The sequence below is a fragment of the Sceloporus occidentalis genome, unplaced genomic scaffold (genome assembly GCF_023333645.1).
Source record: "Sceloporus occidentalis isolate IW3139 unplaced genomic scaffold, rSceOcc1.0.p SCAF_1, whole genome shotgun sequence".
Lineage (NCBI taxonomy): Eukaryota > Metazoa > Chordata > Lepidosauria > Squamata > Phrynosomatidae > Sceloporus > Sceloporus occidentalis.
The window spans coordinates 169,796,988-169,813,127 of NW_028316981.1; the positions used below are offsets into that span (position 1 = coordinate 169,796,988).

At 40.3% G+C, this 16,140-nt stretch overlaps 1 protein-coding gene across 1 annotated transcript in view; it reads left to right on the plus strand.

Annotated features, from left to right (window-relative positions):
• The window catches only part of LOC149322710 (separin-like), a 41,077-nt gene that overhangs the window by 6,561 nt on the left and 18,376 nt on the right, over positions 1 to 16,140 (plus strand). Inside the window, exons 5-15 of the mRNA XM_089481822.1 lie at positions 1,742 to 1,878; positions 2,895 to 3,088; positions 5,746 to 5,988; positions 6,868 to 7,012; positions 8,037 to 8,193; positions 9,742 to 9,881; positions 11,062 to 11,196; positions 12,583 to 12,702; positions 13,990 to 14,161; positions 14,584 to 14,712; positions 15,955 to 16,111. Of these exons, the coding sequence (XP_089337948.1) occupies positions 1,742 to 1,878; positions 2,895 to 3,088; positions 5,746 to 5,988; positions 6,868 to 7,012; positions 8,037 to 8,193; positions 9,742 to 9,881; positions 11,062 to 11,196; positions 12,583 to 12,702; positions 13,990 to 14,161; positions 14,584 to 14,712; positions 15,955 to 16,111 (1,729 nt within the window). The remainder of the gene's footprint in view (positions 1 to 1,741; positions 1,879 to 2,894; positions 3,089 to 5,745; positions 5,989 to 6,867; positions 7,013 to 8,036; positions 8,194 to 9,741; positions 9,882 to 11,061; positions 11,197 to 12,582; positions 12,703 to 13,989; positions 14,162 to 14,583; positions 14,713 to 15,954; positions 16,112 to 16,140) is intronic.

The following is a 16,140-nucleotide window of genomic DNA, read 5'->3' on the forward strand; positions in this document are numbered from 1 at the left end:
CCAGCATGACATAGTTTGAGTGTTGGAGTACGACCCTAGATACCAGGGTTCGATTTCTTGCTCAGTCATGAAACCCACTGGGTGACTTTGGGCAAGCCACATGCTCTCAGCTTCTGGGGAAGGCAAAGGCAAACCTCTGAACAGATCTTGCCAAGAAAACCCATGATAGAGTCGCCTTAGGGTCACCATAAATTGGGAACAACTTAAAGGCACGCAACAATAAGAACTTCAGAAGAACCATTCTGGACCAAAGGGGTATCTTCACAGTGACCAATATCCTTTTTTAAAAAAACCATGGATGACCAAAATGCAGTACAAATATTTTGGATAAAGTAGCATTGAAAATTTTATTTTTTTCAAAAATACCTGAAGCCTCTCCTTTCTCCTCCCATTGAGCCTCACTCCACTCGGCACCTTCTCTTCAGCATTTTAAAGAGATACAGGCAAATACCACAGCTCCTTTCTGCCAAAATGCAGATGTTTGAGGAGCAGTGGTGTCACACACCCCTCCCCTTAAAGTGTCACCTGGTGCAATCCACACCCCCTAGTGATGCCACTGTTCATGGAATAAAGTTCTGCTCCTCAAATGTCAATTCTAACTGTATTGTATGGGGCTGGATCCATTCTAAAACTCTCCAAGAGAACTGCATGTAGCTGAGCGTAAGCCACTAGTATAAAGAGATGCTATTGATGATTAAAAGCTGCAGCAGGTGTATTATAGAAACTTTATCATTCTGTCTGCTGTGGAGTGCCCTAACCCACAGAGTCCATGTCCTTGGCAGTCATGCACATCTTAAGCATTTGGGCACATTTGGTGCTCTGAGTAAAGCTCATGTGTGTCTGCAAGGCAGTTTTTTTTAATGTATGACTTAGGCAGAGCCAATGCCTAGGAACTCACAGAACAGAGAAGCAAAACAGTCACAACAAAGTTTATCCTCCTTTTGTCACTGTGATTTGACCAAGGTAATGATGTTGAGAACCAGTAAAATTAGTGTGTATGAAGCACTTTTTCTTGAAATATCATGAATAGTGCATTGTGGCCTTTCTGACTTGTTTACCTAGCTGTACTATAAATAGTCTGTTTCAAGTCTACTACAAGCTTTGTTATATAAACAGCTTATGTACTTGTCTTTTACATGTACATTTCATCCACATGTATAGTCACTATACGGGCAGATGTGGATGAATAGCTAAGTTGAAGAAGTAGTAGAATTCTGCAGAAATCACTGTTGCTGTGAGCTCTAGGAATGGAAGACTCTATAGTCCAAAACATACTGCAGAAATAATCCAGTTTGTGACTGCTTTAACTGCCCTGGCTCAATGCTAGGGAATCCTGGGAACTGTAGTGTTGTGAGACATTGAGCCTTCTCTGTCAGAGATCCCTGGTGCCACAATAAACTACAGCTCCCAGAATTCTGTAGCATTGAGCCAGGGCAGTTAAAGCGGTCACAAACTGGAGTTCATCAGTTGATGAGCGAACACTGTTGACCTTTCTGTCCCTTGTTTCAAAATATTTTCTGATTGAGACTTTGTAACTAAGCTAGGGCCTTTATAATATAATAATGGCTTACATCTTCCTTCTCAGTATAAAGATAGAAGGAGTAAATGTCCTGCAAAGGAACTTGTTGGAAGTTTACTGGCACATACAAAAGTCAATTGGCTATCTCTCTGAGATTGGTGATTAATTGATTTGGTCTGCCAAAAGTGGTTAATCTAAGTCTTTGTTTTCTTCTCCTAACAGCCTACTGTGTGTCACGGCTGTCATATAGCTTTTACTCTCATAAGATGTATGTGGAATCTAACTCCATAGCAGAGCTCTTCTGCAAATGGCTGGCTAAGAAGGACCTTTCCAAATATCCAGATCTTTTTACAGAAAAGGTAATTAAACATTTTCTTTGTAGTTTGATGTGTTGACATGAAGGAGGGTTGGGTGAAATTTTAAAGACGGGTTATGTCTGTTAGGAAGATTGTTGTATTACCCAGACTTTGAGAGAGAGAGAGAGACAGATGGGGCAGAGACTCATTTTATGTGAAAAATAAGTCATATTCAGTGTAGTTGGTATGCTGAATATTGAGCAGGCTGCTTAGCAGCATGTGGGAAAGCTTTGTCACATTGCTCTTATCAGCTGGTCCTTTGCCTGTTTGGTCAGAAACTAAGGCCCTCTGGATGCACTGAGTCTTATGCATATAAATGGGTATAGGGAGGTAGGGGAAGTTTGAACCTCTAAATGTTTTAACCAGCATATTCAGTGTGACAATTTATGAGAATTTCAGTCTAACAACATATGCAAGACTGCACATTCTTTATCCTTGTTGTATAGGTTGTCAACCTTATACTAACATCTCACAGTGGTTTAGATAAAATGGCACAAGGAGAGCCTGAAACTGAACTCTCCTGTGTGAGTCCCTTCTTGATCTTATTCCGCTGGACTGATGTTATAACTCTTCTTCAATGTTTAAAATGCTACCTTGTGCCCCTGCCTGCTCCACCGCAAGGCTCTCCCAGGTTCTCCAGTGTTATCCAGAAGGCTTTTGCAAAGGCAAAGAATCTATAATACTAAGTGTGGATCAATCTTGTAATAATGACTGGCTAATCATAGGTAACTTCCTTTTATGAAAAGACTCCTTGACGGAAAAGACTGAATGCAAATGTAGACATCTTTATCTGAAGTTACCTGGTATTCTTAGAATGTCTTCAGCTTGAGTTGATGTCACTTGATGAAATATCATTGGGCAAAGTGGCCCAATGACCTGATAGTTTAAAGGGCTTTAGTTCAGAGATGTTTGATAGTTAGTTAATGAGAGTTTGGTGATTGGAAGGACTATTATTTTCTTTCTCTTCCAGTATTTGTTTGCATCCTATGCCACCTGAATGCTTTTCTCCCTCTTCACAGCTGCACAATTGCTTTAAACTGCAAGTGGAAAACTACAGGAAGTTGGGCTTGTTGGAGGAGGCTTTGCAAACTGTGGTACTCTGGCTGGCTTCTTATCACAACAAGATCACGGAACACATGGCAGAGCCAATCTCCTCCTGGGTCAAAGTCAAAATAGATGCTAGCAAAAATGGGCTGGATGACCTGAGACTGAAGTAAGAAGGGACTTGAAAGATGAGTATGTCACTGTTACGATAGATTGCTGTTTCCCAGTTCATGCTTGAAACTGGCAATTTTGTGCTGGTGGAGTAAACTCTTACATTTGTGTGTTACTGTTTCCCCTCTGTGTGTAAGGAATTTGTTTTCCTTAGACACTGTCCTCTGTAAAAACAGAGTCCAAAATGTCCTGCATCCATTTTAAAAACAAAGAAGCAATGTATATCACTGATGTTTTATGCCAAGATGTTCACAGCAGATTACAAATCACCCAAATAAAGTACAGCTCCCTGACTGAAGACTCCCTTTATATCTATTGGAATAAAAGGGGACATAATTGTCTGTAAATAAAGTGGGACTGCCCAGGCTAAGATCCTGTCTGATGCTGGTGGAACATAATGTTCAATTAGCTTACCTACATGAGAGATCTGGTTGGGTGGCAGCTGTCAGCAAGGCTATGGCACAAAGAAGCTCTTCCTGTGCTCACATACCTCCCACCTGATTTATTAATGTATATTTTATTTAATAGATAGCTTTCCTTTCTTCAAAATGGGACCTAAGGTGGCTCACAACAAATTAAAACAAGGGACATTAATTTTAAAATAGTAATGAAAAAGCCAGTGTGGTATAGTGGTTTGAGCATTGGACTATGACTCTGGAGACCAGGTTTCAAATCCCCCACTCAAACACTGAGTGGCCTTCAGCAAGTCATATGCTCTCAGTCTGGGAAGGAAGCAAAGGTAAATACCCTCTGAGCAAACCTTGCCAAGAAAATCCCATGATAGGGTCGCCATAAATTGGAAACAAATTTGAAGGCACACAGCAACAACAATGTGAAAGTTTTTTTAAAAAAAACTCTAACTATTAAAGCCTGGGAAAGATGATTGTACAAGGAATTACTGAATATCTCTTTATATAGTATCTTGTTGGTTCTTTAAAGTAGTTATGCTACCATAATCCCTAGCTTCAATCTATTTTTATTCTCAATTGCATTACATTTTCAATGGGAATTCAGTTATTTCTCTGAGTAACATAATCCATCACGTGTTGTCATCCTGAACACAAAAAGCATCCCAAGATAAAGTATATCATTAGAAGCATAGAATCATAGAATCAAAGGTGTTTATCACACTATACTCTTATAGTGCTACTATTTCACTTTAACTGCTCTAGCTGCCTCCTGTTGCATTCTGGTATTGGCAGTTTTAAGGAGGGGTATTTAGAATTCTCAGGCAGAGAACTTCTCTGCCTGAGAATTCTAAATACCCCTCTTTAAAACTGCAAATCCCAGAATGCAACAGGAGGCAGCTAGAGCAGTTAAAGTGGAATAGTAGCACTATAAGAGTATAGTGTGATAAACACCAAAGAGTAAGAGACCCCAAAGGTCATCTAATTCAATTCCATTCTGCCATGCAGGAACACAGAATCAAAACACCCCCTACAGATGGCCATCCAGCCTCTGTTTAAAAACCTCCAAAGAAGGAGACTCCACCACACTCAAATGGAGTGTGTTCCATTGTTGAACAGCCCTTAGTGTCAGGAAGTTCTTCCTAATGTTGAGGTACAATCTCTTTTCCTGTAGTTTGAATCCATTGCTTTGGGTCTTATTCTCCACAGAAAACAAGTTTGTTCCATCCTCACCCCTTAAAATATTATATGATACCCCTTCAGATATTTAAAAGGGCTATCATATTACCTCTTAACTTTCTCTTCTCCAGGCTAAACATACCCAGCTTGCTAGGTCTCTCCTCATAAGGCATGATTTCCAAAGTATTATTATTATTCTCGTTGTGTAAGAATACACAAGAATTCTGATTCACAGGTTTCTTAGGCATTTTAACACAAGGTGTGGAGGTGTGGCAGATACATCTAAGGTGGCCTGCCATGATCCCATAATTATAATATGAGCCTATTTCAAACTGGGTGATCAGAAAAACATACATACTGTCAAAAACTAATATAGAGGTTGGGAGTGAGAGGAAAAGTACAGAAAACAGAGGCTGTAATGATTAAGAGTTGGGGGCACATTCTATATAAAGGGAAGACTGAAGAGTTCAGTGCAAGTATAGAAAAAGAGGCAGGGCCACTTCTTATGAGGTCTTAAATTATGAACAGCATTGGAAGAATGGAAGACATGTCATCCATTCTAAAACTCAGGATCACCCAATGAGTTTTCATTACCTTATTTATTAGATTTATTTCTTGCCATTCCTCCGAACAATTTTATGTAATGAAATATGCTGCTGCAGGGTATGATGATGGATACTAGCTTAAACTAGAGGTGAACTGATAGCACATAGATATAACTATTACTTTCTATACAGTATCCATGAAAAGAGGTTGCTAACACCTGTGTTCCAGTTGATAGGGTCAAACAAGAGGATGAACAGTGTTCCATGCCTGTTTCTCAGCTCCCAGAGGTATCTGAAAGGATATTTTGGAAACAGAATTATTTTCATGCTCTGATCCAACAAGGTGTGCTACATTCTTGTTGAAAATCCTATCTCTTTCTATGGTGGAGGTTATGCAATGTTGTGCTTAGTCCCATTCAGTGGAAGGAATCTGCTCAAAATTCCTTGTTAATTCCACTAATAAGGCCATGCTTTGATTATGCACAACACCAGCTCCTCCTGACCAGTTTGTATATTCATCACAGGACTTTGAAAGAGGGCCTGGAAGGCTACAATTTAGATGCTGAGATTCTTGTGGAAGTGCTCTTGGAGGAACTCAAGGCCTATAAGACTGTGCGGGTAGACACTGGCCAAGAACGTTTTAATGTGATCTGTGACCTGCTAGATATGTGTTCAGAAGGTAGTAATTGGACCCATGAGCGGGCTGTGATCCTGGTGGAACTGGCTCAGGTGCTGTGTTATCATGACTACAATGAGCATACAGAATGGTGAGTAGAGACCTTTGTAGTTTGGGGCTTCTCTTGGAATTTGTGCTTGGGGTCCGAGATGGTGTGCCAGCTCTGTAGAAGTAGTAATGGTTGATCCTACTGAGTTTACTATGCAAATAGATCTCAGTTTAATTTGTAACCTCACCATAATGCATTAGCCAAAGTCTGTTTCAGTTGCAACTTCTAATCCTTATCCTTAGTAGTGAAGAAGAAAAAGACTTATGGATATGAGATAAATTCTGTGATCACTGTGCACATTGCACACCTGTTTGTTAGGTCTGTAAACCTTCAAAACTTTGAAATGTTAAGAGTTAATGACAACCTGTTGACCTTAAATAGTTAAGGATTTCTAATCTGGTGACATTCAGCTCTTAAGAAAACATTTGTGAAATTGGTTGATTTATTAGGTAATTCATTCAACTGTTGGATTTTGTTAAATCCCTGGAACTCCCTAAAAAAGCCAGTAGCTAATGAGCAAATGAAATTGTTAGTGTTTAACAATTGAATAAGATTATTCAGTATTCCAACAAAATATTTTAAAGTGTTTCAAAGCTTTGAAGCTGGCATTCTTCATTAGGACTTGATTAAATTCCAGAACAATTTGCATTGAATGCAGGAAGCAATTGGTAGACTCTTGACTTTGATTCCAGGTTTGTCCTGTTTGGTACAGGTCCTTAATTTAGTCACTCAAGGGATCAAGTACCTCTCTAAGGATGAAATGCTATCAGTTGAGGTTTTGAAGGCTTGTAAAGACTTCAGAGCTGTTCCAAATCTATTGCTGCTGTGCAGTATCTGGCCATGCTGCTTATTTTTCCATACAAATGAGGTGAGAACCACATAGTTGGACTATGGTCTACATTCAAGTCTTTTCCTCTATAGCTCTGCCCTGGACTCTATCCATGAAGCTTTGCAGCTATTTGATTGTGTGCCAGAGACTCTCCAGAATAAGGAACAACTCCAAGATGACAAGGCTCAAGCCTTCCTCTGGCTGTACATCTGTACAATTGAGGACAAAATGCATGAAGTAAGTGGCAATAATGTAAGCAGTATAAAAGTCCTCAGGCTACGATCAAGGCTGTGTGTATTCTGAGCATAGGAGACAATGGTAGAACCTGTGTAAACTTCCTGTTTTCTTTGCTTGCATAAATCTGTATGTGTGCATAGTGTATTATTCTATTTCCTGTCAGCAATGGGTGTAGCTTCAGAACCTCCCCCACCTAAGACTTCACGCGGCATTGCCAACATGTTTTCACGTATGTCTTTTCAGTCATAAGCACTAAGAACATTTCCCCATCTCTTGGATGTAAAATAAAAAAAATATCTCAGAGGATATTGTATGAAAACCTGAATACTGTTGGCTTCCACATTTTGCGTTGTTACTGCTCTTGTTCCATTGCAGCTTGTGAGCATGCAAAACCTCTCCAGCATGGTGATGCCTTAGCATGACCAGTGATAACTTAGTGACCCTGTGTTAGGTCTCTATGATGCCAAATGTAGTTGCTGCTACCATGAGGCATTCTGGTATTTCAGCAGGTAGCATCTCATGTTCCACACTGGACTAGACATCAAAACAAAGTTATAAATAGCTGTTGACTTATGCAGTTGAAACTATAATATTTGTTGACTTAAACAAAGGCAACCCACGTTAGTTAATTCTGGAGTTCATGCTCTAGGGTTAGTGGCTTCATTGCTTTCCTAACCCTAACTCTGTCTGTGCAGGTCTGTGTCAGCACCCAACATACTGAGGCACTTGCCAGGGTCAATCGCAACTGGCACCTTACTCTACCCATTGTCATGGTGTTTTAGTTATTAGCCTTCTCTTTGCAGGGTTACAATTTGGCTGCTGCAGTAGTTTCCATGGGGTGTGGTGTACCATGTGCACTGGACTCAGTGTAATTTCAGTTACAGTTTGGGAGCCTTTTGTCTTGAACAGTTGCACAAGCATAAAGAACTTATACTTGAACAGGAAAGACCGAACATCCTTCTATTAAAAAGCTTACTGTCCTATGTAGGTTTTACAAATTGTCTGTTGTTGTTTTTTAACACAGAGCACCAAGCAAGAACAGAGGATCAAAAATGCCCAGGGACAAAAGGACATGCAAGTGTTGGAAGGCTTTGAGACTAATGATCTGGGATATGAAAATAAGTCCCCTGATGACAAGTTCCTGTATCTTGGCATTGCCTTCAATTTATCTGCAGACTCTGGTAAGGAGGTGAGCTGCTGAAGTAAGAGCAATTGTATTTTAAATTCTAATAATGTAATACAAATAGAGAAGAGTAACTGTATGTGAGTTGGATCCCAGGGCTCCAAGGTTGACTCAGCCTTCCATCTTTTCATAGCTCCCTAAAATGAGTACCCAGCTTGTTGGGGTCAATTGTCTTACAGATTGTAAACTGCTTAAAGAGTTCACTATTAAGCAGTATAGAAATGTAAATGCTATTTCTAAATGCTATTGATAGCAAGACTAGTAGGGACATTGTAGTTTTGCCCCATACCACAAGTGGAATTCTCCACAAACAAATCTAGTCATGCTTAGATAGCGCTACTGCTAGTTTTAGAAAATGAAGAAAATGTAAAATACCACACAGGAAAGAAATAATATAAAATAATATTTTTATGCTGACAAAAATACTACAGTGGGAAAGGACCTGTGGGAGAGAGGTATCTTGCTGACATGATAACAGAGTGACCACCATATAAGCCTCTCTCGGAGGAAGATTCCACAAATGAGGTGCCACAAGTGAGAAAGGTTACTTGCCACCTAAGGCAGGAGCTATATCAATAAAGCATAATAATAATAATAATAATAATAATAATAATAATAATAATAATAATAATCTCTTGACTCTCTCAACATCCTAGCAGATTGGTATAGGAGACCAAGTGGACCAGTGGCTATCTGATGGCTGGAGAATTTTGGATCTTTAGATATTTTTGGTCTAAAGCTCCTACCATCCTGACCAGTAGTTCCAATAGTAAGGGGTTGTTGGAGCTGTGATTAAATCATCTGAATAACTAAAGATTCCTCTTTCCCAAACTATGTGGGTCCCAGGCTTTGTTGGATTTGGATCTTGTACTGCACTTTGAAATGGATCAGGAGCCAAATGTTGTACTTTGAGGCAGATTATTGGCATACAGTTTACTGTTAATATGTTGTATTCATGTGTTTAGCAGTGAAGAAGGTAGGGCCTGATGCCTTCAGGCTGTTCTTCAGACAATTCAAGAGCATCCAGATTTTCTTTGGTGGTCAGGAATTGTCTTATTTGTTCTGACCGGGAGCGATGTGGCATGTATCTTCTGACTGTAGAACCACTTTTATTCCCAGGACAGGCAGAATTAAATTTTGCTTGTACCATCTATATAAATATGCACAAGAATTTTTTTCAGCTGTGATTAACTCACAGTTGGCCAGGAGACAAATCTGAAATAAATAATCTTGGATGTTCTGTATCATGAAATAAAGAAAAACCACAAAACCTGGGCTCACATTGCTGTTCGTGTGTGTGTGTGTGTGTGTGTGTGTGTGTGTGTATGCATTTTCAAGTTGCTTGTTGATTTACAGCAACCCCATTAATTTCATAGGGTTTTCTTAGGGAAGGAATACTCAGAGTTTACTTTGCCCATTCCTTCCTCTGAATATAGCCTACAGAACCTGGTATTCATTGAGTTTTGACCAGCCTTAAGCCTAACTGTAATATCTAAGGTGATCAGATCTACAGTTTCTCTTGCCCAACACTTTGCTTCCTTTGTAGTACAATCAAAATGCTTGGATGATGCTTTTGCCTTGTGGAAAGAACTTATCTCCAGAAGTCGGATTCCAGCTGTTCGTAGCATTGAGCAGACAGCAGCATCTCTGCACATCATGGCTGCTTTATACAGGGTGATGGGGAAGGTAATTAGAACTGGGTATCTTCCTTGGATTTCCAAGTCTACGTATTTGTTTTGGTTCTCCTTCACCTTTCTTTTTTCCTTCCTTCCTTCCTTTCTCTCTTTCTTGTCTTTTTTCCTTTGAATGTTGATTGTAGTTGGTATAAAAAGACTGGGGGAAGAAGGGTTAAGTCTCCATATTGGAATACGCCTCCTTCCCTTGTAAGAGTTGCACACACCCTACGTTTTCCCCCTCCCATCTGAAATTCCTCTCTCCCAAATTGGGATGGTGGAGTTGTTGGTGTTTTGTGGATGAGGCAACTCACAATTTGATATATAGATTGTAGCAGACACATAGGCTAGTCATGAACTTTTGCATGTATTGTCAGAGGTCAACTTTGATATACTAGTTGTGGCAGCTTGACAAAAAAGTAAACACGTATATAGACTCTCCAGAGATTAAACTGAAGTAGCTGCACCTCAGGAATATCAGCCCAATATTTTTTTTTCACTGACCCACATGGTATGATGAAAAACTTGAAGTGTGGGGGGGATATGGGCTTTTAATTCTCATGGACTGAACTGTACTGCAGTGGTAGTAAAGGTATTTCAGAGGAAGAGAGGGGAAAGAGGGTGACGGGTGATTGATTGTACAGCCCCACAGAGAGAAAGCACTAGAAAATACCTGCCAGGTGGAAGTGACATCTCACAATTGGCTGTTTGAAGCCCAAGGGACAAGTGATATTTATGTGGGTGTTTTCTAAAGCAAAACAATCTGAACTTTTCAGTTCTTATAATACTGCCTTGTTACTTATCTATCATTCTCTCTCTCTTGATTTAGCACTGTGTTAATGGAGAGAAATGAGTTGTGTAACTTTCCACAAGGAAACGCACACAACTTGCTTTCAGAAAAACACATCTTCAAAATTTCTAGCAAGTCATTATTAGAATCAGACTTTACAGCAAGGGAAAGAATCATGTGGCCTTTCAGATGATGTTGGATTGCAACTCCCAGCATTCCCATCCCATTACCTGTGCTGGCTAGGGTTGGTGCAGGGCCTCATGACGACCACTCCTGCTTTACAGCTTCTCCAGAACATCATAGTTGGCTATCTCACCTCTCATGTGCTGTCTTGTAGTTGCATTCTTTCCCTCGCAACTCATTCATTATGTTTATAATGCTTTATTTCCTCTGTTTTCTGCAGCCATTACAAGCCATAGAAAGCTACTACCTGATTGCAACTCTGTTTGATGCACTGCAAGATGCTGTGGGGAAGACCAATGCTTTGTGCCAAATTGTCAAGTTACTTCTGCAGCTGCAATGTCCCAGTTATGCTGAGGTGGGAACGAACAATAGATTGCTTGCAAAAGTATCCTATCAGATCTTTCCTTTTATATTCACAAGCTCAGCACAGTTGGCAGTAGCTGATACAGGAATGCCTGTTTTAGTGCATCTTTGTCTGGGACATTACCGGACATTAAACCACTAGGACATTGGAAAGGAAGTGACTTTGGTGATACTGATCTCACAACTCTGCCTCCTACCGATACCTGCCCTGTCCCCAACGCATCCCTTTTAATTCACAGGGGAAACCTGTGAATGACTTGGCAATCACACAAGGCCCCAAGGGGCGTGTGGGAGGGGAAGAAAAGCCTGTGCCCCTTCAACCACATAATCATGGTTTTTCTACTTTCGCAGGGGTCTTGCACCCCTAACCCCCACGAATGTGGAGGGCAGACTGTATGACAAAGCATAGTCAACCCCCCCAGATCAAAGCTGACTGCTAAAATATTCATTCTTCCAGTGCTTTGCTGAAGAGCATTTACTTATTGTGATATGTAAGTCTGTTCATAAGGATTTGTAAGCCAATGACAAACGTTCTTTATACTTGGCTTGCAAGAAGGAAGGAACAAATTGACATTTTACTTGTTCACACTAGACCAGGATAAGCCAAACAGGACATCATAAGTGAATGTTCCCATGCTCTCATTATATGGCAGAAAGCTCAGGTGCTGTGCAGACCAGCAGGAAAAGCTGGGTTGGGGATGGAGTCGGGGCATGGCGTCCATATGACACTCGCCCCACTCTGCCCCCAGGGCGGCGTGACACTATGCAGCATGGCACATAGCATCACGGTGCTCCTCTGGTGCTGCGTCCACACGATGCAGTGCCAAAGGAGCACCATAAAGCCGTGGCGCCGTGACTATCACACCCTTTGCAGGGCACAAAAGTTGCCATGGCCCTGATCTGGCTGTAAAAGGGCTGCTGGAGGCCTCCCCTTAGGGGCTACACAGCCCCTGAGAGTCATAGAGGCTAGAAAGGATCACTCAGGAAGTGGAAATAGGACTGAAAAGCCTATCCCTGTGTTACTGTCTGTTGTACTTTAAATTAATGTGTGTGTATGTAGAGAAGGGCTTCCTGTACCTTGGGATAACAGTCTCAGACTGTTTTAAGGCTGTAAGGACTGACTTGGAAACAGATAGTTAAAATAATACCAGTGGAGGCGAATAACAACAAAACCACAATGTACTGTAGAACTCCGGACTATGAAGATAATAAAGCTTGTATCGAGTCTGCAGAATTTTATCTTAACAATTTTCTCTTGCCTACTGAGGTGATAAATGGGTTGTCAATGGGATGAATCCTGTCTGAAACCTCCTATTACACCTGCAGTGGGTTACCTGTTCTCCTGGTAATTTTTTTCTTCTTCTTCTATCTCTTTTAGATCATTTTAAAGGAAGCTGGATCCTGCCTGCAAAATGTAGACAGAAATAATGATTCTTACATGCTGATGAACCAAACACTAGCTGTGCTGTCTAGCAAGCTATGCTTGGCAAAGCACAAGGTATCTTGCATGGCATACCTTTCTATCGGCATAACATAGCATGCTTTAGTAATAAGATGGTTTTTATGCCATGCAGAAGCTTGAAAGCAACATGGGAATAATGCTCCATAGAATAACCTTCCCCAGCCTTCCATACAATTTGCATTCATGCTCACTGACTGTGCTGGTTGGGGTTAATGGGAATTGTAAGCTGAAACAGTTGAAGGCTACTATATTGAAGAAAGGCTGCTCCAGAGCTTGGGGAAGTTTCATTCTTACTGTTCTTATTAATCTTATTACAGCCAGTATGAGCAGTGATTCTGAGTGTTGTAGTCAAAACTCTCTTTTAAGTCCATCATCTGACTACAGAAAAGTAATGGACTAGTGAGACACTGCCTTCCAGCACAATCAACATTGGGATAGGTATGCAAGGAAGACCTCCAATTCATCCCCTAATAACAGTTCATGTTACCATACAGTAGGGTTTCAACATGAAACTATCTGAAAAAACAAGCTGCAAGTAATAATATAATGTAATATATTTTATTTATAGCCCACCTCTCCCTGCAGATTGAGGGGGTTTACAACAAATTTCATTTCTAATTAATCCCCTACCCCAACCTCCTCCTAATAAAAAAGTAATAAACTAAAAACAATAACAATATAAAATACTAATTAAAAGAAAAAATAGGAATTAGCTAAAATTGAAGATAATTGAAGGTGAGACTTCTATCGTTCTAGGAGTAGATGGGAGCCATCAATATCAGTGGAGAGGAGGCTACTCTGGGAAGGCCTGCCAGAAGAGATCCATTTTAATAGCCTTTTTAAAGACTTCTAGAGTGGTAATGTGACGGATCTCCTCTGGCAGGTAGTTCCACAGCCTAGGAGCGGCAGATGAGAACGCCCTCTGGGTTACTGCAGCCAATCTGGTCTTAGGCTGCAGGAAATTCTTCCCAAACGACTTCAGTGTGTGTGGTGGATTATGTGGAGGAAGGCGCTCCCACAAGTAGTCTGGACCCAGGCCATGTATGGCTTTAAAGGTTATAACCAACATCTTGTGCCATGCCTGGAAGAAATCAGAGTACTTATTGTCTGTAGTATATCTGGGCTCTACTGACATATCCTGGTTTTCTACATGCCTGAACTTTGAATTCTAGACATTTTTCAACTATCAGAAAATCCCTCTATTTGGGAGTAAAGAATCTTACACATGGGTTATTGAAAAGAATGATGCACTTGGTAATATGGAAAGTAGTCTGCTTAGCAACTGATCTATTTTTTGCCATTTTTTTCCTCTTTCATGGAAAGATCGAGGAAGGCCTCCTACTCCTAGTAGAAACTCTGCAAAGCCTTGCTTTGCAGAGGTCCTCTAAAGTCTGGTGCCTGCTCCGAGCCAGCGCTCTCCAGGTTTCAGCTGCTTATCTTGGTCTGCCTCCTTCTATGCTCCCACTGGCACTGAGGCAAAAACTCTTTGCTCAAGGTAGGTATGGAAAACTTACCCATCTTCTCCTTGTTAATCCAATCCACCTGATAATTTTAAAACATCTGATGAGCTAAACGTATTGTGGATGAATAGGGTTTGAAGACCCTGGTTATTCAACAGGGTACTACTGGCGAGGCAATCCATTTGAGATTCAAGGAGGGATTATGCTATCTTCCCCAATTTCTGATAATACTGGCTACAATTCTCAATATGGTGAGAAACACAAACAGAAGGAGAAATTGTCAATTAAATCATAGGGCATCACTGTTGGGACTTTAGTAAACTTTCTTTACACAGTAGAAGCAATCTGCTAAATATGGAATCTTTTGTTTACTTATTTATTCCAGGGGCTTTCAAGTTAAGAACCTTGAAAATCAACATGGGGCTAATGATCAGTATATTTTATTTCCTCTTTGCAGGATGGAAGACTCCTGAAATGGCTCTGAGTGATGCACACAGACTCTACCGCAGTATTCTCTTGAACTTCCCACTGATTAATAGTGACACAACTGCTAAAGATGTTCCAGAACATCCATTTGTAGATCATGGTACAAAAAAAAAAAAAAAGCAAAACTGTTTTCCTCCAAAGTTAGCTGAAATTCCTGTCTTGAAATTTTCTCTAAACAGATACAAGGAAGTCCAGACATGGAATTTTGCTTCCATTTGCTGGTTCCTTTAAACTAGAGTTTGGAAATAAGACATTAAAACTTACTTCAGGAGTTGTTGCCCCCAAAAGGAACTTTTCTGGGCTCTGCTGAGAAGTCAGTGGCCAGATGTAGTGCTGAGGCTTTTCCTCTTATGTAGTGGAAACAAAATTTGCAAATTATAAAAATGTAAGCATACTTTCACATAGCTTTTACATGGCACAATGTTCAATTACTTTATCACGGTCTGCGCACCAAAAAACCCCCCAAAAACTCAACCTGAGTACCTGCACTCCACCCATTATGTAATATGGCAGCAGCTGATGCTTTTCATAGAAGCATAGGAAGCTGCTCTAATTTGTGCATAGGACCTAGCACTTATTCCAACTGATGAAAGCTTGCCACAGTTTTAAGCACAGAATACCTGTCTCATGGTACTTGATTCTCTAATTATGAGAGGTGCCAGGAATGAAACCAGTGACCTTCTGCATGCATAAGCTTCTTCGTTCATAAGTATGTGTGGTGTCTGTCTTTCTGTATTCTTTCATGAGAGAAAGGCATCATATATAAAGAATTTTTTCTTCACATGCAAGCATGTGTGCTCCAAAAATGGGAATCTTTTATTTCAAGAGTGGGCAAAGTATCTTTCTAGATATTATTGGACTGAGATGCCAGTTAGCCTTGGCCAGCAAAGCTGGGAAGTAGTAGAGAATGTTAAGAGTTGCAGTCAATCTGTTTTTCCTCACCTCTGCTTTATTTGCTAGGCAATTCCAACTGTATTTATACTGCTTTACCTAACTTTGTCTGAATTTGAGACAAGGGATGGTTGTTCTTAGTCTTAGGAGAATTTGGGCATCTTGTTAAGACATTCCTTTGCTTCCAGGCTTTTGATAGGGTGTAATGAGCCAATTTTATAATATTGGCATTATGATAATTGATCCTATAATCTGTTGTTTGGGGAGGGATGTTTTTTTAAAAAAATACAGACATTTTGCATGGCTTCTTTGTAAGTTGTCTTGATTTTTTAAAAATGGTATTTAATACTTTTGATGTAACAAGCACAGGTGATTAACTGAGTTTACTCCAATAGGAACTGTATCCAGACTTCTTATGGGCTTGTCTCCCAAATACAACCATCTTTTTCAGGTGACAACTTGGTGCAGAAATGGCAAGTGTTGGCTGACATGTTTACTTGTTCTGAGAGCTTTGTCTCTCTCCTTGGCAAGATTGAGACTATAAGTGAAGCAAAAGCTTTTTGCTTGGAAACACTTAAAATCTCCATGAAGTTGCAGTCAATTCGGTGGTAAGGAATTTCCTTTTTCTCTCTCACTC